This window comes from Mobula hypostoma, chromosome 28 (genome assembly GCF_963921235.1).
Source record: "Mobula hypostoma chromosome 28, sMobHyp1.1, whole genome shotgun sequence".
NCBI classification, from domain to species: Eukaryota; Metazoa; Chordata; class Chondrichthyes; order Myliobatiformes; family Myliobatidae; genus Mobula; species Mobula hypostoma.
The window spans coordinates 29,175,808-29,198,742 of record NC_086124.1 but is presented as its reverse complement, the minus strand read 5'-3'; the positions used below and the strand labels follow the sequence as shown (position 1 = coordinate 29,198,742).

Genomic DNA, 22,935 nt, shown 5'->3' with positions numbered 1-22,935 from the left:
ATGTACCTATCTAAGAGTTTCTTAATTGTTCCCAATGTATCTGCCTCTACCACCACCTCTGGCAATGCGCCCAAACGCTTACCACTTTCCGTGTAAAAACCTTGCATCTGACACCCCCCACTCCCACACACTTTCCTCCAATCACCTTAAAGTCGCACTGCCTCCTATTAGCCATTGCAGCTCCGGGACAAAAGTCTCTCGCTGATCACTCGATCTATGACTCTTAAAATCTCATGCACCTCTATCAAGTTGGCTCTTATCCTGCTTCGCTCGAGGAGAAAAGCCCTAGCTCGCTCAACTTATCCTCAAAAGAGAAGTTCTCTAGTCCAGGCAGCATCCTAGTGAATCTCCTCTACAGCAGCTCTAAAGCTTCCACGTCCTCCCTATAATGAGGCGACCAGAACTGAACACAATACTCCAAGTGTGATCTGACCAGAGTTTCAGAGCTGCAAGTAAAGGTCTGCAGAAAATAGTAAAGACAATAACCCCAAACTTCTTGAACCGGCTGAACACCTGGTAGAAGCAGGCAGCCTTGGGGGAGCAGCTCCACACTGGACCTCACCTGCAGCTGGCTGTTGAGGTCGTCCCGCTCGGCCACAAGTCCTTCCACCTCGCCCTGTCGCTGTTGGATGTCAAGGGTCAGCGACGTTACCTGGTCCCGCAACTGGTTCACCTCCTGTGTCTTAGCTGTCTGGATCTGTTCCGGAAGAAGTAACAGCAGTCAGGCACAGGAACTGAGCTGTCCCATTGCATACTCCCAGGGTCAGTTACAAAGCGAAGCTCTCTCCACTCTGTCCATCACACACTCCCAGAGTCAGGCACAGACTGAATTCCCTCCACACTGTCTCATCACACACTCCCGGGGTCAGGCACAGAGTGAAGCTCTCTCCACACTGTCTCATCACACACTCCCAGGGTCAGACACAGAGTGAAGCTCCCTCCACACTGTCCCATCACACACTCCCAGGGTCAGACATAGAGCGAAACTCCCTCCACACCGTCCCATCACACACTCCCGGGTCAGACACAGAATGAATCTCCCTCCACACTGTCCCATCACACACTCCCGGGGTCAGACACAGAGTGAAGCTCCCTCCACACCATCCCATCACACACTCCAGGGGTCAGACACAGAGTGAAGCTCCCTCTACACTGCCTGTTAGGTTCAATGCAGAGCAAGTCTCCTGCTGCATTGTCAGCATGAAGGGGATTACATATTGTTCACCACCTGCTTTGTGGCTCCCGGTGATGATGCTTCAGGCAAGACTGGGACTCCACCAGGCTGTTCCCAAGATGGAAACCAGTATTAAAACATTTGCTTAGAAGGAATACTTTAAAAGAAACTGGTTTGTTCATGGCAAAACCACCTCTGAGGATCAGGCAGGGTCACTGAGGGGAGTGTAGTAGATACTGTACATATGTGAGAGAGGGGGCTGATAAGGGTGACACCAGGGGCCCTTAGAATGCATGGTGAGACAGGGCAGAGCAGAGGTTCCCAAACTGTTTTATGCCATGGGGCCTTACAATTAACCGAGGGGTCCATGTATCCCAGGTTGGGACCCCTGTTGCAGAGAGAGCTTTAGTTGGAGAGCAATGAGGGTAGTGAATACTCTAACAGAGTATGAGAGGGGCCTGACCAGCAAAGTACAGTAGGCTTAGTTGCATTGTGTCTAACTACACCCTGGAAATGTGTGATAAGGGAGTTTTACTCTGCGCCTACACTCAAAGAATAGAGAGAGCCAATGAGGACGGCAATATGTGTGAATGTTCTAAATGCACCACACTGCAGACAATCAGAAGTTGGTACTAATGGAGACAGCAAGAAGTCAGCAAGGCATTTGGAGAGGGAGAAAGTTGTGAAATACTGATATTTCTGCCTGAGCTCAGAGCAAAAGTGTGGGGAGAGGGCAGGAGAGTTTGTCAATAAGTATCTTCTCCCCAATGAAAGATGCAGTATTAATTCCCAGCTAAGAGCAGAGGTATGTTCTCCCCAGAATGGCTGGTTGTATACTCACTGGCCATTTTATTAGGTACACTTGTTTGTTAATGAAAATATCTAATCAGCCAATCATGTGGCAGCAACTCAAAGCATAAAAGCATGTTGACATGGTCAAGAGGTTCAGTTGTTTAGACCAAACATCAGACTTTGACTGTCAAATGATTGTTGGTATCAAGCAGGGTGGTTTGAGTATTTCAGGAACTGATCTCTTGGGATTTTCACGCACAACAGTCTCTAAAGTTTACAGAGAATGATGTGAAAAACAAACAAACATCCAGTAAGCAGCAGTTCTGTGGGTGAAAATGCCTCGTTAATGAGAGAGGTCTACTTCCTCAAGGTCACCTGCCTTTCCACCTACCTTCATATCGTCTGCAAATTTTGCAACAAAGCCAGCAATTCCATCATCCAAATCATTGACAGTTAACAAAAAGAATCGGTCTACCACACAGACCCCCGTGAAACACCACTAGTCACTGGCAGCCAGCCAGAAAAGGCTCCTTTTATTCCCATTTTGTCTCCTGCCGGTTTGGTTGCCGGCCGCTCGACCATGATTTTCGGTCGGATGCTGGCCGCTCGGAGAGATTTGGTCGGGGGTGGGCGGCTGGCGCTCGGCCGGGGGCCATGGTCGAGTGGTCGGCGACTTGGGCCGGCTCCCCCACCGGATTTAGTCTGGTGAGGAGGGTGTGAGGACACCCAGCAGGACTGAAAAAACAAGGCCTGACAAAGGGCAGATGAGCTCCTTGTGAGCCAATGGCCATCTTCCGTGGAAGAGATTAAAGCCTCACCACGCATCCATAAATCGTATGCTATGCACCTAGTTAGAAGAGATATCATGAACTTGGGCGCTGCACCATGTGCCTGACCTGCCCAAGGCCTCTGTGTAAGGAAGGGACAAGCTTGAGTTCGGCGGAGGCAGCGGTGCCAAGGTGGCCAGCGAGAACAAGCTGGAGGAGAGGCTGTACTCGGTGCTGTCGCAAGATCGAAGAAGATGGAGGTGCATAGCCGCCAACTCCGGATTCGGGACGGCACCCACTGACTGACTGACTGACTCCTGCCAGTCAGCTACTGCTTTATCCATGCTAGGATCTTTCCTGTAATACGATGGGCTCAGAGCTGATCAAGCAGCCTCATGTGTGGCACCTTGTCAAAGGTCTTTTGAAATTCCAAGTACACAACATCAACCAATTCTCCTCTGTCTATTCTGCTTGTTGGTTCTTCAAAGAATTCCAGCAGATTTGTCAGGCAAGATTTTCCCTTGAAGAATCTAGTGATTCTTGAAAGATCGTTACTAATACCTCCACAATCTCATCAGCCACCTCCTTTAGAATGTTGGGGTGTAGTCCATTTGGTCCAGGTGATATATCTACCTTTCAGACTTTTCAGTTTCCCAAGATCCTGCTCTCTGTATATGGTGACTTCACACACTCATGACCCCTGACACCTGGAACTTCCACCATACTGATAGTCTCTTCCACAGTGAAGACAGATGCAAAACGCTTATTCAGTTCACTCACCATTTCCTTGTTCCCCCATTTCTACCTCCCCAGCATCTCTTTCCAGTGGACCAATATTCACACTCACCACTCTGAAGAAACTTTTGGTATCTTTTTTAACATTACGGGCTAGCTTACTTTCATATTCCGTCTCTACCTTCTTAATGACTTTTTTAGTTGCCTTCTGTTGCTATTTAAAAGTTTCCTGATTCTCCAACTTTCCAGTAACCTTTGCTCTATCATATGCCATCTCTCTGACTTCTAGGCTGGTTTTGACTTCTCTTGTTAGCCACAATTAAGCCATCTTTCCTTGAGAATACTACTTCCTCTTTGGGATGTATATATATTCTGTGCCTTCTGAATTGCTTCCAGAAATTCCTGCCATTACTGCTCTGCCGCCATCCCTGCCAGTGCTCTTTTCCAATCACTTCTGGTCAACTCCTCTCTCATGCCTCTGTAATTTCCTTTGCTCCACTGTAATACTGATATCTGACTTTAGCTTCTCCTTGCATTTCAGGGTGAATTGAATCATATCACGATCACTTTACCCTACGGGTTCTTTTACCTTAATCAATTCTGGCTAATTGCACAACACCCAATCCAGAAAAGCTGATTCCCGAGTGGGCTCTAAAAAGTAGGCATTCTAGAAATTCCTCCTCTGGAATCCAATACCAACCTGGGTTTTCCCAATCTACCTGCATATTGAAATCCCCCATAACTAATGTAATATTGTCCCTTTGCATGCATTTTCTATCTCCAATTCTACTTTGTAGGCCATATCCTTACTACCGTCTGGGGGTCTGTATACAACTCCCATCAGGGTCTTTTTACCCTTGCAGTTCCTTAGCTCTATCCACAAAGTTTCCACACCTTTTGACCCTATGTCACCTCTTTTTAATGATTTGATTTCATTTTTTACCAACAGAGCAACAGTGCGCCTTCTGCCTTCCTGCCTCTCCTTCGATGCAATGTGCATCCTTGGACATTAAGCTCCCAGCTATAATCTTCTTCCAGCCATGATTCCGTGATGCCTACACCATCACACCTGGCAATCTGCAACTGTGCTACAAGTTCAGCTACCTTATTCCCTATACTGTGTGCATTCAAACATAACACCTTCAGTCCTGTGTTTGCCCTTTTCGATTTCGTCTGCTTTCTACACTGCAACTCACCCTGTTGACTGGAATTTTACCCCATCAACAGCCTCTCCTCACTACACATTGCCTCGGTTTGTAAACCAGCTACCTCATCTTCAGCACCAATGTCCACCTTTCCTACGATACTTCTCACATTGAAATATACGCAGCTCAGAAGTGGCAGATGAACGACACTGTCAGGACATGTACAGTCTTGCACTTTGGGAGAGGAAACGAATGGTTCACTATTTTCTAAATGGACAGAAAATACAAAAACTGAGGCGCAAAGGGACTTCGGAGTCCTTGTGCAGGATTCCCTAAAGGTTAATTTGCAATTTGAGTCTGTGGTGAGGAAGGCAAATGCAACATTAGCATTCATTTCAAAAGGACTAGAATATAAAAACAAGGATGTAATGCTAAGACTTTATAAAGCACTGGTGAGGCCTCACTGGAGAATTGTGAGCAGTTTTGGGTCCCTTATCTTAGAAAAGATGGAAAGGATTCAAAGGAGATTCACAAAAATGATTTCAGAATTAAATGGCTTGTCATTTGAAGAGAGTTTGATGGCTCTGGGCCTGTATTCACTGGAATTCAGAAGAATGAGGAGTGACTTGAATATAACCTATTGAATGTTGAAAGGCCTTAAACAGTGGATGTGGAGAGAAAGTTTCCTTGGTGGGAGAGTCCAAGACCAAAGGACATAGCCTCAGAATAGAGGGGCATTCTTTAAGAACCGTGATAGGAAGGGATTTCTTTAGCAGGAGAGTGGAGAACCTGTAGAATTTGTTGCATGGATGGCTGTGGAAGCCAGGTCTCTGGGTATTTTTAAACTGGAGGTTGATAGATTCTTGATTAGTCAAAGGCTACAGGGAGAGGCAGGAGAGGGGGGGTTAAGAGGGACAATAAACCAGCTCAGATGGCCTAATTCTGGATGCTCCCTCACAGGATGCCTTCACCATCCTGCAGAAGAGACACACAGCACAGAAATGTGGTCTGTGACTCCAGCTTTCAAAAACAAAGCAGAATAATTCACCCCCTCCCCACCCACCAACTCAAAATTTAGGTTCTGCTTTGATCGGGGGCGGCGGGGTGGGGTGGGGGGCATACTGTAGGGAACTCAGCCTCAGATTCCAGTGGGACAGAGATAAAGAGAAACCACTTTCCCCAGAGTAGTGACGGTGTGGAAACCTCTTCCCAGGGAACCAGTAGCGGTTACCTCATTAAATCTATTTAAAACACAGTTAGTTAGATGGTTGCACTGGGATCCGGAGGAAAAGCAGGCGGGTGATCACAGCCAGAACACCCTTGATCTAATTACATGGCAGAGCAGACTCAACAGGCCAATTGCCAACACCTGCTCCTGGCTCTTATGTTCCAATGAACCGCTGCAGTCCGTGTGGGGAAGGAGGGAGTTCAATAGATATCCAACTCCGAGCGGCTGGCGGAGCTTACTCCCTTGCCCCTCCCGGGTTTAGGAGCGGACAGGGTGCGGTGCAGCAGCAGACACTGAAACGTACTGCTCGATGCACAAATGGACCAATCAGGTCGCTTTCTCTAGGGCGAGCACAGGAAGAACGGGCCGAGCAGCCCCCACACTGGTGCTGATATAAATGGGGAGGGGAGGACACAGAAACAAGGTGGGGGCGGTGGGGAACTCAGCGCCGGGAACAGAGAGGGAGACGGGCCTGGTTGCTGCGAGATCCCCCTCCCTCCGGCACCTCAAAGCTGACCACCACCCTGAGTGGCGATGGTGATCACGCGACCTCGGCGAGCCTCCACCCCGCTTTGACGCTGTGGCGCTGGTACCTGCTCGAGTGCAGCTAGGCCGGTGCGGAGAGCATCGTTCTCAGATAGCACGCTCTCCACCTGCTCCTGACACTCTGCGCTCTGACACTCCATCTGTGGTCACAGCAGCGTGGCCGCACCAGGGCGGGGGGGGGAAACGGGAGAGAGGGGAGGGGGGGGAAGAAAGAGGGGAGGGGGGGGAAGAAAGAGGAGAGAGAGAGAGAGGAGAGAGAGGGAGGGGGGAGAGAGGGAGGGGGGAGAGAGGGAGGGGGGAGGGAGAGGGGGGAGAGAGAGGGGGGAGAGAGAGGGGGAGAGAGGGGGAGAGGGGGAGGGAGAGGGGGGAGGGAGAGGGGGGAGGGAGAGGGGGGAGGGAGAGAGGGGGAGGGAGAGAGGGGGAGGGAGAGAGGGGGGAGAGAGGGGGGAGGAGAGAGGGGGGAGGGGAGAGAGGGGGAGGGAGAGAGGGGGAGGGAGAGAGGGGGAGGGAGAGAGGGGGAGGGAGAGAGGGGGAGGGAGAGAGGGGGAGGGAGAGAGGGGGAGGGAGAGAGGGGGGAGGGAGAGAGGGGGGAGGGAGAGAGGGGGAGGGAGAGAGGGGGAGGGAGAGAGGGGGAGGGAGAGAGGGGGAGGGAGAGAGGGGGAGGGAGAGAGGGGGGGTTCGGTGGAGGGGAGAGAGGGGGGTTTGGGAGAGGGGAGAGAGAGGGGAGATCAGGGAGAGAGGGGTTCGAGAGAGGGGAGAGAGGGGTCCGAGAGAGGGGAGAGAGATTATAAGAGGGAAGGAGAGAGAGAGAGAGATGATTTATTCAAACAGCCCAGTTACACAAAGACATCCAGGACAGAACAGGGGAAGCAGACACCAAACAGTACAGAGTGGAAGACAGATTGCAGACAGGGGATGTTGTGGGGTGAATGGACACTGCATTGGGTAGGCACTGACCAGAGTGCAGGGGATGGGGAGAACAGAAGCACAGAGATAGATTCTTGTGGGGAGGTGAGAAATGTGTGTAAGCAAGGAGACCTCGGCGGGGGAGAATCCTCAGGGATGATGGGTGGGGGAGTTAGAGTGTGAAACACACAGACCTCAAGGATGGGGGGGCGTGGTGGTGGATTGACAGTGTGGGACAGAACACAGTCCCTGGGCTGGGGTGGATTGACTGAGGACAGACACAGTCCCTGTGCTGGGGTGGAGTGACTGAGGACGGACACAGTCCCTGGGCTGGGGTGGAGTGACTGAGGACAGACACAGTCCCTGGGCTGGGGTGGATTGGCTGAGCAGGACGGATACAGTCCCTGGGCTGGGGTGGAGTGACTGAGGACGGACACAGTCCCTGGGCTGGGGTGGAGTGACTGAAGACAGACACAGTCCCTGGGCTGGGGTGGATTGGCTGAGCAGGACGGATACAGTCCTTGGGGTGGGGTGGAGTGACTGAGGACGGACACAGTCCCTGGGCTGGGGTGGAGTGACTGAGGACGGACACAGTCCCTGTGCTGGGGTGGAGTGGCTGAGGACGGACACAGTCCCTGGGCTGGGGTGGAGTGACTGAGGACAGACACAGTCCCTGGGCTGGGGTGGATTGGCTGAGCAGGACGGATACAGTCCTTGGGGTGGGTTGGAGTGACTGAGGACGGACACAGTCCCTGTGCTGGGCTGGAGTGACTGAGGACGGACACAGTCCCTGTGCTGGGGTGGAGTGACTGAGGACAGACACAGTCCCTGTGCTGGGGTGGAGTGACTGAGGACAGACACAGTCCCTGGGCTGGGTTGGAGTGACTGAGGACAGACACAGTCCCTGGGCTGGGGTGGATTGGCTGAGCAGGACGGACACAGTCCCTGGGCTGGGGTGAAGTGACTGAGGACGGACACAGTCCCTGGGCTGGGGTGGATTGGCTGAGCAGGACGGACACAGTCCCTGGGCTGGGGTGGATTGGCTGAGCAGGACGGATACAGTCCCTGGGCTGGGGTGGAGTGACTGAGGACAGACACAGTCCCTGGGCTGGGGTGGAGTGACTGAGGACGGACACAGTCCCTGTGCTGGGGTGGAGTGACTGAGGACAGACACAGTACCTGGGCTGGGGTGGATTGGCTGAGCAGGACGGATACAGTCCCTGGGCTGGGGTGGAGTGACTGAGGACAGACACAGTCCCTGGGCTGGGGTGGAGTGACTGAGGACGGACACAGTCCCTGGGCTGGGGTGGAGTGACTGAGGACAGACACAGTCCCTGGGCTGGGGTGGATTGGCTGAGCAGGACGGATACAGTCCTTGGGGTGGGGTGGAGTGACTGAGGACGGACACAGTCCCTGGGCTGGGGTGGAGTGACTGAGGACAGACACAGTCCCTGGGCTGGGGTGGATTGGCTGAGCAGGACGGATACAGTCCTTGGGGTGGGGTGGAGTGACTGAGGACGGACACAGTCCCTGGGCTGGGGTGGAGTGACTGAGGATGGACACAGTCCCTGTGCTGGGGTGGAGTGGCTGAGGACGGACACAGTCCCTGGGCTGGGGTGGAGTGACTGAGGACAGACACAGTCCCTGGGCTGGGGTGGATTGGCTGAGCAGGACGGATACAGTCCTTGGGGTGGGGTGGAGTGACTGAGGATGGACACAGTCCCTGTGCTGGGGTGGAGTGACTGAGGACGGACACAGTCCCTGTGCTGGGGTGGAGTGACTGAGGACAGACACAGTCCCTGGGCTGGGTTGGAGTGACTGAGGACAGACACAGTCCCTGGGCTGGGGTGGATTGGCTGAGCAGGACGGACACAGTCCCTGGGCTGGGGTGAAGTGACTGAGGACGGACGCAGTCCCTGGGCTGGGGTGGATTGGCTGAGCAGGACGGACACAGTCCCTGGGCTGGGGTGGATTGGCTGAGCAGGACGGACACAGTCCCTGGGCTGGGGTGGATTGGCTGAGCAGGACGGATACAGTCCCTGGGCTGGGGTGGATTGGCTGAGCAGGACGGATACAGTCCCTGGGCTGGGGTGGAGTGACTGAGGACAGACACAGTCCCTGGGCTGGGGTGGAGTGACTGAGGACGGACACAGTCCCTGGGCTGGGGTGGAATGACTGAGGACAGACACAGTCCCTGGGCTGGGGTGGATTGGCTTAGCAGGACGGATACAGTCCTTGGGGTGGGGTGGAGTGACTGAGGACGGACACAGTACCTGGGCTGGGGTGGATTGGCTGAGCAGGACGGATACAGTCCCTGGGCTGGGGTGGAGTGACTGAGGACAGACACAGTCCCTGGGCTGGGGTGGAGTGACTGAGGACAGACACAGTACCTGGGCTGGGGTGGAGTGACTGAGGACAGACACAGTCCCTGGGCTGGGGTGGAGTGACTGAGGACGGACACAGTCCCTGGGCTGGGGTGGAGTGACTGAGGACAGACACAGTACCTGGGCTGGGGTGGATTGGCTGAGCAGGACGGATACAGTCCCTGGGCTGGGGTGGAGTGACTGAGGACCGACACAGTCCCTGGGCTGGGGTGGAGTGACTGAGGACAGACACAGTACCTGGGCTGGGGTGGAGTGACTGAGGACAGACACAGTCCCTGGGCTGGGGTGGAGTGACTGAGGACGGACACAGTCCCTGTGCTGGGGTGGAGTGACTGAGGACAGACACAGTCCCTGGGCTGGGGTTGATTGGCTGAGCAGGACGGATACAGTCCCTGGGCTGGGGTGGAGTGACTGAGGACGGACACAGTCCCTGTGCTGGGGTGGAGTGACTGAGGACAGACACAGTCCCTGGGCTGGGGTGGATTGGCTGAGCAGGACGGATACAGTCCTTGGGGTGGGGTGGAGTGACTGAGGACGGACACAGTCCCTGGGCTGGGGTGGAGTGACTGAGGACAGACACAGTCCCTGAGCTGGGGTGGATTGGCTGAGCAGGACAGATACAGTCCTTGGGGTGGGGTGGAGTGACTGAGGACGGACACAGTCCCTGGGCTGGGGTGGAGTGACTGAGGATGGACACAGTCCCTGTGCTGGGGTGGAGTGACTGAGGATGGACACAGTCACTGGGCTGGGGTGGATTGGCTGAGCAGGACGGATACAGTCCCTGGGCTGGGGTGGAGTGACTGAGGACGGATACAGTCCCTGTGCTGGGGTGGAGTGACTGAGGACGGACATAGTCCCTGGGCTGGGGTGGAGTGACTGAGGACGGACACAGTCCCTGGGCTGGGGTGGAGTGACTGAGGACGGATACAGTCCCTGGGCTGGAGTGGATTGGCTGAGGACGGATACAGTCCCTGGGCTGGGGTGGATTGGCTGAGCAGGACGGATACAGTCCCTGGGCTGGGGTGGATTGACTGAGGACGGATACAGTCCCTGGGCTGGGGTGGATTGGCTGAGCAGGACGGACACAGTCCCTGTGCTGGGGTGGAGTGACTGAGGACGGACACAGTCCCTGGGCTGGGGTGGAGTGACTGAGGACGGATACAGTCCTTGGGCTGGAGTGGATTGGCTGAGGACGGATACAGTCCCTGGGCTGGGGTGGATTGGCTGAGCAGGACGGATACAGTCCCTGGGCTGGGGTGGATTGACTGAGGACGGATACAGTCCCTGGGCTGGGGTGGATTGGCTGAGCAGGACGGACACAGTCCCTGTGCTGGGGTGGAGTGACTGAGCAGGACGGACACAGTCCCTGGGGTGGGGTTGCTATGCAGCCATGAATTGCGGAAGAGGGAGAGATCTCTGAAAGGAAATGCGAAGCGGAGGGAGGGAGCAGCAGCAGCTGAAGGGGAAGAGATGGAGGATGAGGGAGGGGAAGGAGTAACAGCCACATGGACACTGCTGTACAGCGTTACAATCCACACAGCCAAACGACAAAGCGCGATTGTTCCGCTGATGCCTCTCTGGGGGGCTGGTGAATGTTGTGTGGATGACGAAGGGGAGGGTGGGAATGGGAGATCTGAGTGTTGCCTTGCAGACTGAACTCTCAGGAAGTTGGGCTTCAAACGGGGAGGTTTAGAATGAAGCAAGTGAAGATCTGCTGTGGAGCAGAACATGTAGCAAGATGGAGGGTCAACTGGGTGAGCACATCTGCCCCATCGCACAGAGCCAGCAGCTCAGGAATGCCCCCAGCAGCCATGCATTCACTGAACCATGAACACGAGCAGTCAGGACCCCTTCCCATTAAGTCCCGTTGACCGCACTCCCATCATGACCCACCCCTTCACCTCAACCACACTATCCACAATCCCAACTGGATCCAACCCCTTGCCATCGGGACCCGACTCCTTCTCATTCACTCACAGTGGACCTCACCCATTCACTTTCATTCCCAAAGAGACCCCACCCTTTTCTATTCACTCCCAACATCTGCACTCCCAATGGGACTCCACCCTTCCCACTCAACTCACAGTAAACCTCACCTCATTCACTCCCAATGGGACCCCACCCCTTCCCAATCTGCACTCTTTCCGACCAATCCCATTCAGCTGGACATAGAAAGTGAGCGATGCATGGAGGCTGGGAAGGAAGCTGGGACACAAGGCCACTGACAGACACCTCACCAACTTACCTGATCTCGGACACCCTGCACCACCACCTCGTGTTCCTTCTGCACTTTCTGCAGGTGCTCCTTCAGATCTGATAGACTCTAGACAAAGTGAAGATCCATGTAATTAAGAACAGTATACTTCTTCGTGAACCAGAACCCCAGCTATGGGTAAATAGCCTCACTGCCTTGTGGGCAGCCTTGGGAGAGACAAAGGCTATGGGAGTAAACCCAGACACCAAATTTGAAGTGGAGCCCCTGGGGCGGCTGGACATCACTGAACATCGTTCAGGCAGCTCCTGCAGCCAAACTGGTGCCAAAAGTACTGCTTCATAATCTTTCCTTTGGACTACACTGATGAGGCTGAGAGGGGGATCTGGACCACTGGGCATCTCAGGATCTCCATACCTTCTGGGCAGGCTTGTGATGATCGTCACCCATTGTCCTTCAAGACAGACGGATGCAAACCACCAACTATAATTCCAGTCAGAGATCGTCTCTGAAAAGAGAGATTTAAACATCTCTCCTTGATCAATGTCACTCAAATACTGTACTCTGGCTAGATCAGAGGGTGGGGGTCCTGCAGTAACTGACTCACTGCAACACACCAAAACCTACCCACCGCCTCCACTGTCTACAAGTCAGAAGTATGACAGGACACTCCCCACTTGCCTTCATTAGTCCATGCACTCCTCATCCGCCACATTACCGCACCCCCCCCCCCCCATTCTACAAGTCAGGTGTGTGTCGAGACACTCCCCACTTGCTGGGTGAAGTAAGTCCATGCACTCCACATCACCGTACAAGTCGGGAAAATGAAGGGGTGCACCCCACTGCCCCCTTAGCTGGCTGGCAGCCCGCATAACCTCGCACCTGGTTCACTGTCCACATACACAATCAGTACCTGATTGGCTGCCCGCGTACCCCGCCCCCCCCCACCCCTACCCCTGTACCTGATTGGCTGCCTGGGCTTCTTGCTGTAGACGCTGGTTCCGGGCAGTCAGAGCCTTCATCTCCTCGTCCCTCCTCTGCTGGATCTCATCGATCTTCGTCCTGGAGAGAAATGGGCAGCAGGGAGAATGGGGGGGGGGAAGACAGGGGGTGGGGAGGATAGAGGGAGAGAGGGTGGGGGGATAGAGTGAGAGAGGGTGGGAGGGGAGGAGGAGGGTGGGAGAGGGGAGAAGGAGGGTAGGAGGAGGGAGGTGGGAGAGGGAAGAAGGGAGTGAGTGGGGAGGTGGGTGGGTGTGGGGAGACAGGAGACAAGAAGGATGTAAGAATGGAGGGGTGGGAGGTAGAGGGGAGGGGTGTGAGGAAGAGAGGAGGGGTGGGAGGAAGGGGGAGGGGTGGGAGGGTGTGAGGAAGAGGGGAGGGGTGTGAGGAAGGGGTGGGGGAAGAGGGGTGTGAGGAAGAGGGGAGGGGTGGGAGGGGTGAGAGGAAGAGGGGAGGGGTGTGAGGAAGAGAGGAGGGGTGGGAGGAAGGGGGAGGGGTGGGAGGGTGTGAGGAAGAGGGGAGGGGTGTGAGGAAGGGGTGGGGGAAGAGGGGTGTGAGGAAGAGGGGAGGGGTGGGAGGGGTGGGAGGAAGAGGGGAGGGGTGTGAGGAAGAGAGGAGGGGTGGGAGGAAGGGGGAGGGGTGGGAGGGTGTGAGGAAGAGGGGAGGGGTGTGAGGAAGAGAGGAGGGGTGGGAGGAAGGGGTGGGGGGAAGAGGGGTGTGAGGAAGAGGGGAGGGGTGGGAGGGGTGTGAGGAAGAGGGGTGGGAGGAAGAGGGGAGGAAAGAGGGCGAGAGAAGTAAGATCGTGTGAATAGACAAGGGAGCTGGGATGTGCTGTAGACGTCTAAAGAGGTGAGCTTGAGAAGTTAAAGCTTGTAAGTGTGTGCAAAAAGGAAGAAAGAGCCCGGCTCCCGTGCCCACTCACATGGTCTTTCCCCCTTTTGCACACACGTGGTACCGTTCCAGCCCTCTCAGAGCCTGGGCCCAGGGGATATTTTGTCTCCATCCAGCACTCTCCCAGTTAGCCAAGACCTTTTCCCTTCTCACACACCCCTCATCACGGTAGCTCCCACGGGATCGGGAAGTAACGGGTGGCAACGAGTCCGAGTTCAGGAGGAATTAGTGTGGAGTCAGGGCCAAGTAATGGTGAGGTAAACGGGCTGAGACGGGAGAATCTGGAGCAACAACATACGATCCACAGCAGGACATCAGTGGCCCAGGCTGCCTCTATTGCTGAGAGGGAATCCCTGACATTTGGGATTGAAACCTGAAGTAACACTGGGAATTCCTCTCGACTCTGACTCTCTGCCGAGGGTGCTTGATGCCCCTGGGGCAGAACATACACCAGCTTATCTAACAGCAATGTCAGGACCTGTACCACTGCTGAGAGAGAGCATACTCTGTCTGCCTCTCCATTTGTCCCACTGTCTGTCTCTCTCCACTCACCCCCCTGTTGATTCTTGCACCCCCTCTCTCTCTTAGTATGTCTCCCTCTCCCAGTCTGCATCTATCTCTCTCTCTCACTCTCTGGCTGTGTCTGTCTGTCCCTGTCCCTCCCTCTCTCTGTCACTCTCTCTCTCTCTCTCTCTCTCTCTGGCTGTGTGTCTGTCTGTCTGTCTGTCTCTCTCTGGCTGTCTTTCTCTTGCTTTCTCTCTGGTTGTCTGTCTCTCTCTCTCCCTCTGGCTGTGTGTCTGTCTGTCTCTCTCCCTCCGGGTGTGTGTCTGTCTCTGTCTCCTCATCCTGTGTCCCGGTTATCAACTATTGTACCTGCTGTCGTTGTAGAGAGCCTCCTTTTCGGTCTGAAGGCGCAGGAAGCTAGGTAGAGAGCAGAGTGTGAAAGATCAGCACTGAGCACAAAGAGAGGACCGTCCCGTCACACACTCCCGGGGTCAGACACTGAGTGACACTCCCCCTACACCGTCCCATCACACACTCCCAGGGTCAGACACAGAGTGAAGCTCCCTCCACACCGTCCCATCACACACTGCCGGGGTCAGACACAGAGTGAAGCTCCCTCCACACCGTCCCATCACACACTCGTGGGGTCAGACACAGAGTGAAACTCCCTCCACACCGTCCCATCACACACTCGCGGGGTCAGACACAGAGTGAATCTCCCTCCACACCGTCCCATCACACACTCCCGGGGTCAGACACAGAGTGAATCTCCCTCCACACACTTCCGGGGTCAGACACAGAGTGAAGCTCCCTCCACACCGTCCCATCACACACTCCTGGGGTCAGATACAGACTGAAGTTCCCTCCACACTGTCCCATCACACACTCCCGGGGTCGGACACAGAGTGAAGCTCCCTCCACACCGTCCCATCACACACTCCCGGGGTCAGACACAGAGTGAATCTCCCTCCACACCGTCCCATCACACACTCCCGGGGTCGGACACAGAGTGAATCTCCCTCCACACCGTCCCATCACACACTCCCAGGATCAGATACTGAGTGACACTCCCCTACACTGTCCCATCACACACTCCTGGGGTCAGATACAGAGTTCTCTCCTAGGGTCAGGCAGTGAACTCTTGCCCTTGGAAAGGAAACAGGTGGGAGAAGGATGAGAATGGTTTAACAGAGCAAGTGAGGTCGTGACCACCCCCAACCCAGGACAGAACGAGACCCACCCAACACCCGTATTGCAGCCCGAACTGGTGATCTCAGGAAAGGACTCACCTCTCCTGCTTCTTCTTCAGCTTTTCCGAGAGCTGTGCACAGAGAGGACGAGTGTCAGACTAACGCTGGAAAACCCCCCTACTTCCGATGAGGGAGAAGCCGGGGGGGGGGGCGGGGGGATGCTTTTGTAACGGAGGACGATGGTGGGCAGCCATCCTGGACACCTTGCTGAACAGTTAAGTGGAGTTTGTCGGGGGGGGGAGGGGGGCATTTGGTTATCAATAATCGATCAGCTGGCACCTAGTCGAAGGAACAGCAATTGGATTGTTGCGAGTAGTTTTGGGGTCCTTGTCTAAGAAAGGATGTGTTGGCAATGGAGAGGGTCCAGAGAATGATCTCAGGAATGGAAGGGCCAATGTATGAGGAGGATTTGATGGCTCTGGACCTGCACTCACTGGAGTTTAGAGAATGGGGTGGGGGGAATCTCATTAAAAACTACAGAACATGAAAGCCATAGGTAGAGTGGACATGGAGTTCTCCGGGGGAGTCTAGGACCAGAGGGCACAGCTTCAGTCTACAGAGATGTTCATTAAGAGATGAGGAGGAATTTCTTTAGCCAGAAGCTGGTGAATCTGTGGAACCTGTTGCCACAGAAGGCTGTGGAGGCCAAGTCATTGGGTGTATTTAAAGCGGAGGTTGATAGATCCTTGATTAGTCAAAGGTTTCACGGAAAAGGCAGGAGAATAGGGCTACGAGATTAATAGTCAGCCATTATAGAATGGAGAAGCAGACTTGAATGGCAAAATGCACTCATTCTGCTCCGATGTCTCACGGTCAGAAAAGACAAGAAGTTTTGATGACACCTGAGTTCTAGGAATTTCACTGATTATGTGCACCCATTGAATGGCAGGGTGGAGATACGTCTCTACCAAGGGAGGGTATAAGGCTCTCCTTCCCTCCACTAGCCTGCAGGTCACCCTTGGGCAAGGTGTAGCACCTGATTAGCCTCCCCGATCGGGGTCACGTGAAGCTGTGGGGGCAGCTGGTGCATGTCATAAGTCCTGGTTATGTGACCACTGACGCCAGGCAGACAATCCCTGAAGAGTATTGATAATGGCTGGGGTCAGCCGTCTTGTCAAGACACTGCCTAGAAGAACGCAATGGCAAACCACATCTGTAGAATTTGCCAAGAACAATAAAGGTCACCGTAATTGTCCACATCACAAGACATGCCACATAATCATGACGATGATTGTTGTAATAGAAAATTGTGTTTGTGAACAATTTTATTCTATATCCAGGACCTAATCTGCTACTTAATTGAGCATTCTTGTAGCCGCAAACTGTTATCAAAAAGTAGTTTTACAGGTAACCTTGTCAACTGAGAATGTAAACGCTGTACCGAGTTCACATTCAGGTGGATCCTGGTGCGCACCAGTTTTTAACAAAAATCGCACAGTTTTTCAAACACCAACTCCACATGGCCTTCAATTTGCTTTTACAGAGGTGTTCAAGATCAGGAGAAGGATACAAAAATGGGGTGAGTGCACAGTCTTTTCTTCTCCAGGGAAAGGTAATCAAAAGGCGCCAGATGAAGGTGGGAGGGGAAAGGTTTAAAAAGGCGTCCGAGTGACAAGTTTTTTCCCCACACAGAACATGGTGTGTATATGGGACGAGCTGGTGCAGACAGGGACAGTCACAATGGAGAGGTGAATGGATTGGAACGCTGGGATACGGGCCAAATGCTGGGAGGTTCATGGGGATCTTGGTTGGCATGGACGGACCTGATTCCTTGCCATGTGACTCGGCGACAGTGTGGAAGAATGTCAAGACACCGCAGGAACAGTGCCGACAACCATCCCCATCCCCGTCAGCAGGGAGCACGAGTTAAATGGACTCTGTACCTTGGTAACTTCCTCCTGGAGTTTGCTCAGCTCGCTTTGCTTTGACATCTGTGGGCAAAGAAGAGAATCAGTGGGATTTTGCCCGAGGATTCGTATCGCCTCACTCGAGCAAGGAATTTCATTACATGCACGTGTGTGTGAGAGAGACAGGGAGAGACATTTGTGTGCATGTCTATGTGCATTTGAGTGTCACTGTAAACTAACCAGAATCTGAACGAGATGGCTTTCCTAACACAAGGGTAGGCAATCTGGATCTGTATTCCTTGGCACTTAGGGAAATGAGGGGTGATATTGTTGAAGCATATGATACCCTAATGGGACTTAACAGGGTGGATGTTGGGATGCTTTTACCAGTGGGAGGGTCATGAACAAGGGGACAAGCACACATCATTTAAGACTGAGTCACCGAGAAATTTCTTCTCACAGAGGGTGGCAAATCTCTGGAATTCCCAATCCCCAGGGGTGGGGGGGGGAAACAGGGGAGAGGGAAAGAAAATAAGTGGCAGTCAATAGTGAAGGTCATCTGTAGTTACAAAACAACAAATGGAAACGAGACAAACTGGGACACGGGCCCAGGAGTGGCAAATGGAATGTAACTCAAGTAAGTATGAGGTGATGTACTTCTGTTAAAGTGAAACCGCAGGAGAACTAAGTTTGTGAGCGATTGTAAGGAAGGATGTTCTAGCGATGCAGAGGCTCCAGAAGAGGTTAACAAGAAGGATCCTGGGAATGAGAGGGTTAATATGAGGATGGTTTGATAGCTCCTGGAGTTTAGAAAAATGAGGTTGAATCTCATGGAAACCTATTGAATATTGAAAGGCCTAGGTAGAGTGGCCTTTGGAGAGGATGCTTCCAGTAGTGGGAGAGTCTAGGACCAGGAGCCACAGCCTCGGAATATATCAGAGGACATATCCTCAGAATAGGATGTCCCTTTAGAACATAGTTGAGGAGGAATTTCTTTAGCCAAAGAATGGTTAATCTATGGAATTCATTCCCACAAACGGCTGTGGAGGCCAAGTCATTGGGTATATTACAGCAGAGGTTCTTGATTGGTCGGCGGGGGCGGGTGGGGGGGACACGGTTAGCCTAATTCTGTTCCTGTAGGTAATGGTGGTCTGGAGGGTGAAGGGGGTGTTTTGGGATTTAGAACCAGTTATGGTGAAGGAACTGGGATTGACTTTCAGGTTGGCTGTTTGGGATGTGGGGGAGGGAGGAACCTGTGGGTGGTGGTGCTTCCCCTTACCAATCAGGAGCTTATCAATCTCTACCTTCAATACACCTAACAACTTGGTCTTCACAGCCATCTGTGCCAATGAATTCCACAGATTGACCACCTTCTAGCTAAAGAAATTCCTCCTCATCTCTGTTCTAAAGGGCTGCTCAGGTGGAGCTGTTAGAGTAGCCCCTAGTCTGTTGTGGCCACTGTGGTGGAGGGAGGGAGCATTTTGGAGGGTGGGGTGTCAATTGAGCAAGCTGTTCTGTCCTGGATGGTGTCAAGCTTCTCGAGAGCTGTTGGAGCAAGTAGGGAGTGCCCAGTCACAATCCTGACTTGTTGATGGAGGGGAAGAAAAGTAACGTGGTGGATGCAGAGTGCATGGACTAACTCCACCCAGGCAAGTGGGGAATGCCCTGTCACACACCTGACCTGTACATGGGAAAAAGGGATGGTGAGGAGGCGAGTCACTCCCTGGAGGATTCCCACCCTCTGATGTACCTGAGGTGTTTGTGTGGCTGGTCCGCTTGAATTTCTAATCAATGATGACCCCTAGTCACCCGGACATCAATGGTGGGTGCCCTGGTGATAATAATGTCACTGAGTGGCCATCCTTCTGTAAGCCCTGTGGTGTCTCTGGGAATTTTCTAAAACCCTGGGATGAGAAGGACCTCATTTCCTGCCCCGATTAACTTACGACCTCGAACTCCCTCACCTCCAGAGATTGAAGCTGCTCCTTGACCAGCCTCTTCTCCTCCCGCTCCGTCTCACACTTCAGCTCCATCTCTAAAGGGGTGTTGACAAAAACACAAACAGTGTCATGAGGAGCAAGCCCATTTATTCTTTCCACTTCCCCTCCCCACCAGCAAGCTCCCACAAAGAAAATGCAATTAAAATCCATCAGCCCCAACCTGTCCAGTCAACAGGCACTGCCACCCCGGCCCATCTAATTAATCAGTACTGCTGCCTCGACCTGTCCAACTGGAGAATTCCTGCATTGGACCACCGATTAGTCCAAAGAATTGTCACTGAAGGACTGATGGATCCATTTTTGGTGTTAGATATCACCACTCAACTTGAAGAATTTATCAATACTGAATCCCACCAATCAGACTGGAGAACCCATCAAGTTTTGGATCCCACCAATCACATTGAGGAACTGATTAGTGCTGATCCCACCAATCAGACTGAAGAACTCATCAGTGTTGGATCCAACTAATCATGCTGAACAACCCATCAGTGTTGGTTTCCAACAATCAGAACAAAGAAATTTGTTGGTGCCGGATCCCACTTGGGTTTCAAACCAGATATGTAACAGGCACCGATTGGTTCATCACCACCAACTGGGAGTAATTAGTCATTTGGCAGCTGTTAACAGAAAGGTTCAGGAAAACTGAAGCTCCTCCCTGGGATTGCCCAGATATGCTCCAACAACTTAACTAAACTAAATAGAGAGCAAGCCTCACAGCGCAGGCAGACCCCACCCCCCATCCTGATACAAGACCCAAACAGAGTGCAGAACACAGTCCACCCTTCAGAAAATAGGGGAGCGTCTGGGCAATCTCTCTCAAGGAGCAGAAGCAGGCCAGGTGGCCTGTCGAGCTTGCACCACCATTCTATATGATCATGGCCAATCAGGCCATGCATCTACCCACCTTAACACTTAATTCCCCCACTACGCAAAATAGGCTGTCGGTGTAGAGATACGTCTCTACCAAAGGAGGTGTAAGGCCTTCCTTCCCTCAACTAGCCTGCAGGTCACCCTTGGGTAAGGTGTCGTACCTGCTGAGCCCCCTGATCAGGGTCACGTAAAGCCATGGGAGCAGGTGGTGGATGATCGTATGAGCAGTGGGTGCAGATCACAAGTCCTGGTTGTGCGACCACTGATGCCAGGCAGAAAATCTCTGAAGAGTATTGATAATGACTGGGGTCACTCATCTTGTAAAGACACTGCCCAGAAGGCGGTGATGGCAAATCACTTCTGTAGAAAAACTTGCCAAGAACAATCATGGCTATGGAGACCATGGTCACCCACATCGTACGTCACGGCACATGACAATAACCATGCAAAAACACAACTGAACTGTGTCTTCAACATATTTGGCCAGGTAGCCTTGGGTAGAGAATTCCACAGATTCACCTCTCTGAGAAAAGCAGTTTCTCCTCATCCCCATCTTAAATCTACTCTCCTCGAAATTTGAGGCTCTGTCCCCCAGTTCCAGTCTCACTTACCAGGGGAAACAATTTTCTTGCTTCTATACAGACAAGAGATTCTGCAGATGCTAGAAATCCAGAGAAATACACGCAAAACAATGGACAAACAGCAAATTGAACATCGATTTCTCTAACCCAGTAATTTTTCCCCTTCCACTTCTCTTTTTCATTCCCCATTCTGACACCCCTATTCTCTTCTCTGCACCTGGTCTATCTTTTCTCAGTCTTCGCAGAAAATAGAGACGCTGCTGGGCTTTCTTTGCTATGGAGCTGGTGTTGAGGGACCAGGTGAGATTCTCTGCCTGGTGAACACCATGCTCTTAATGATCTCTATGGAGTCGTCGTCGATGTTCAGCAGAGAGTGGTTGCTCCGTGTCCTCCTGAAGTCAACAACCATCTCTTTTGTTTAGTTCACATTCAGAGACAGGTTGTTGGTTTACTTATCCCTTTCTCAATTTTCTTAGTTTAACTTGTTTACACACGCGCTAACCAGAAGCCATGGATGACCGCGGGGGTGCGTGCGCTGCTGAGGACCTGTGACTCCACCTTCAGAGCAGGCGACAAGGCAGCCCTAACAACAGCGAGGGCCAAACTGTCCCGGGCCATCAGAGAGGCAAAGCGTGCACACGCCCAGCGAATCCACAGCCACTTCCAGGACAGCGGCAACACGCGGCACACGTGGAAGGGCATTCAGGACATCACCTACTACGAGACAACACCACCTACTACGAGACAACACCACCTGCCTGTGCTGGTGATGCCTCCCTCCCAGATGCTTGAACAACTGTTTTGAGGAGGAAAATGACGTGGCGGCAAGGAAGACCACCCCTCCTCCAAAAGACCAGGTACAGTGTCTTACTGTGGCCGATGTGAGGAGAACCCTGTGCAGGGTCAACCCACGGAAGGCTGCTGGACCAGACAATATTCCTAGCAGAGTGCTTAAAGGATGTGCAGACCAGCTAGCTGAGATTCTCACTGACATCTTCGACATTTCCCTGGGCAGCGCTGTCATTCCTATGTGCTTCAAGGCCGCTACCACCGTCCCCGTGCCGAAGAAGTCTTCAGTGTCCTGCCTCAACGACTACCGTCCTGTCACACTCACATCCATCATCATGAAGTGTTTCGAGAGGCTCGTCATGAGGCGCATCAAGACCCTGCTGCCCCCCTCACTGGGCTCCCTGCAGTTCGCGTACCATCCCAACTGCTCAACAGATGACACCATTGCCATCACCCTCCACCTGGCCCTCACCCACCTGGACAAAAAAAGACACGTACATTCCAATGCTGTTCATAGACTTCAGTTCAGCATTCAACACAATCATTCCTCAGAAACTGACTGGAAAGCTGAGCCTACTGGGCCTTAACACCTCCCTCTGCAACTGGATCCTAGACTTCCTGACTGGGAGACCTCAGTCAGTCCGGATTGGAAGCAGCATCTCCAACACCATCACTCTGAGCACGGGGGCCCCCGAGGGCTGTGTGCTCAGTCCACTGCTGTTCACTCTGCTGACCCACGACTGTGCTGCAACACACAGCTCGAACCACATCATCAAGTTCGCCGATGACACGACCGTGGTGGGTCTCATCAGCAAGAACGATGAGTCAGCATACAGAGAGGAGGTGCAGCGGCTCACAGACCGGTGCAGAGCCAACAACCTGTCTCTGAATGTGAACACAACAAAAGAGATGGTTGTTGACTTCAGGAGGACATGGAGCAACCACTCTCCACTGAGCAGCTGCATCACCACTGCCTGGTTCGGAAATTGCACCGTCTCGGATCGCAAGACCCTGCAGCGGATAGTGAGGTCAGCTGAGAAGATCATTGGGGTCTCTCTTCCCGCCATTACAGGCATTTACAACCACACGCTGCATCCATAAAGCATTATGAAGGTCCCCACGCACCCCTCATACAAACTCTACTGTGACTATTGTCTTGTTTATTATTTATTGTAATGCCTGTGCTGTTTTGTGCACTTTATGCAGTCCTGGGTAGGTCTGTAGTCTAGTGTAGTTTTTGTGTTATTTTTACGTAGTTCAGTGTAGTTTTTGTATTGTTTCATGTAGCACCATGGTCCTGAAAAACACTGTCTTG

The 22,935-nt window shown here is 53.0% G+C and overlaps 1 protein-coding gene across 2 annotated transcripts in view; it reads right to left on the bottom strand.

Annotated features, from left to right (window-relative positions):
* Positions 1–22,935, bottom strand: part of gripap1 (GRIP1 associated protein 1) — a 100,122-nt gene that overhangs the window by 41,230 nt on the left and 35,957 nt on the right. The window contains exons 9-16 of one of the 2 annotated variants that reach the window (XM_063034673.1): positions 19,345–19,415; positions 17,417–17,464; positions 15,573–15,604; positions 14,653–14,700; positions 12,852–12,951; positions 11,923–12,000; positions 6,435–6,527; positions 563–697 (exon numbers count right to left, since the gene is read on the bottom strand). In XM_063034673.1, coding sequence (XP_062890743.1) covers positions 563–697; positions 6,435–6,527; positions 11,923–12,000; positions 12,852–12,951; positions 14,653–14,700; positions 15,573–15,604; positions 17,417–17,464; positions 19,345–19,415 — 605 coding nt within the window. The remainder of the gene's footprint in view (positions 1–562; positions 698–6,434; positions 6,528–11,922; positions 12,001–12,851; positions 12,952–14,652; positions 14,701–15,572; positions 15,605–17,416; positions 17,465–19,344; positions 19,416–22,935) is intronic. The other variant, XM_063034674.1, reaches the window with a different exon arrangement.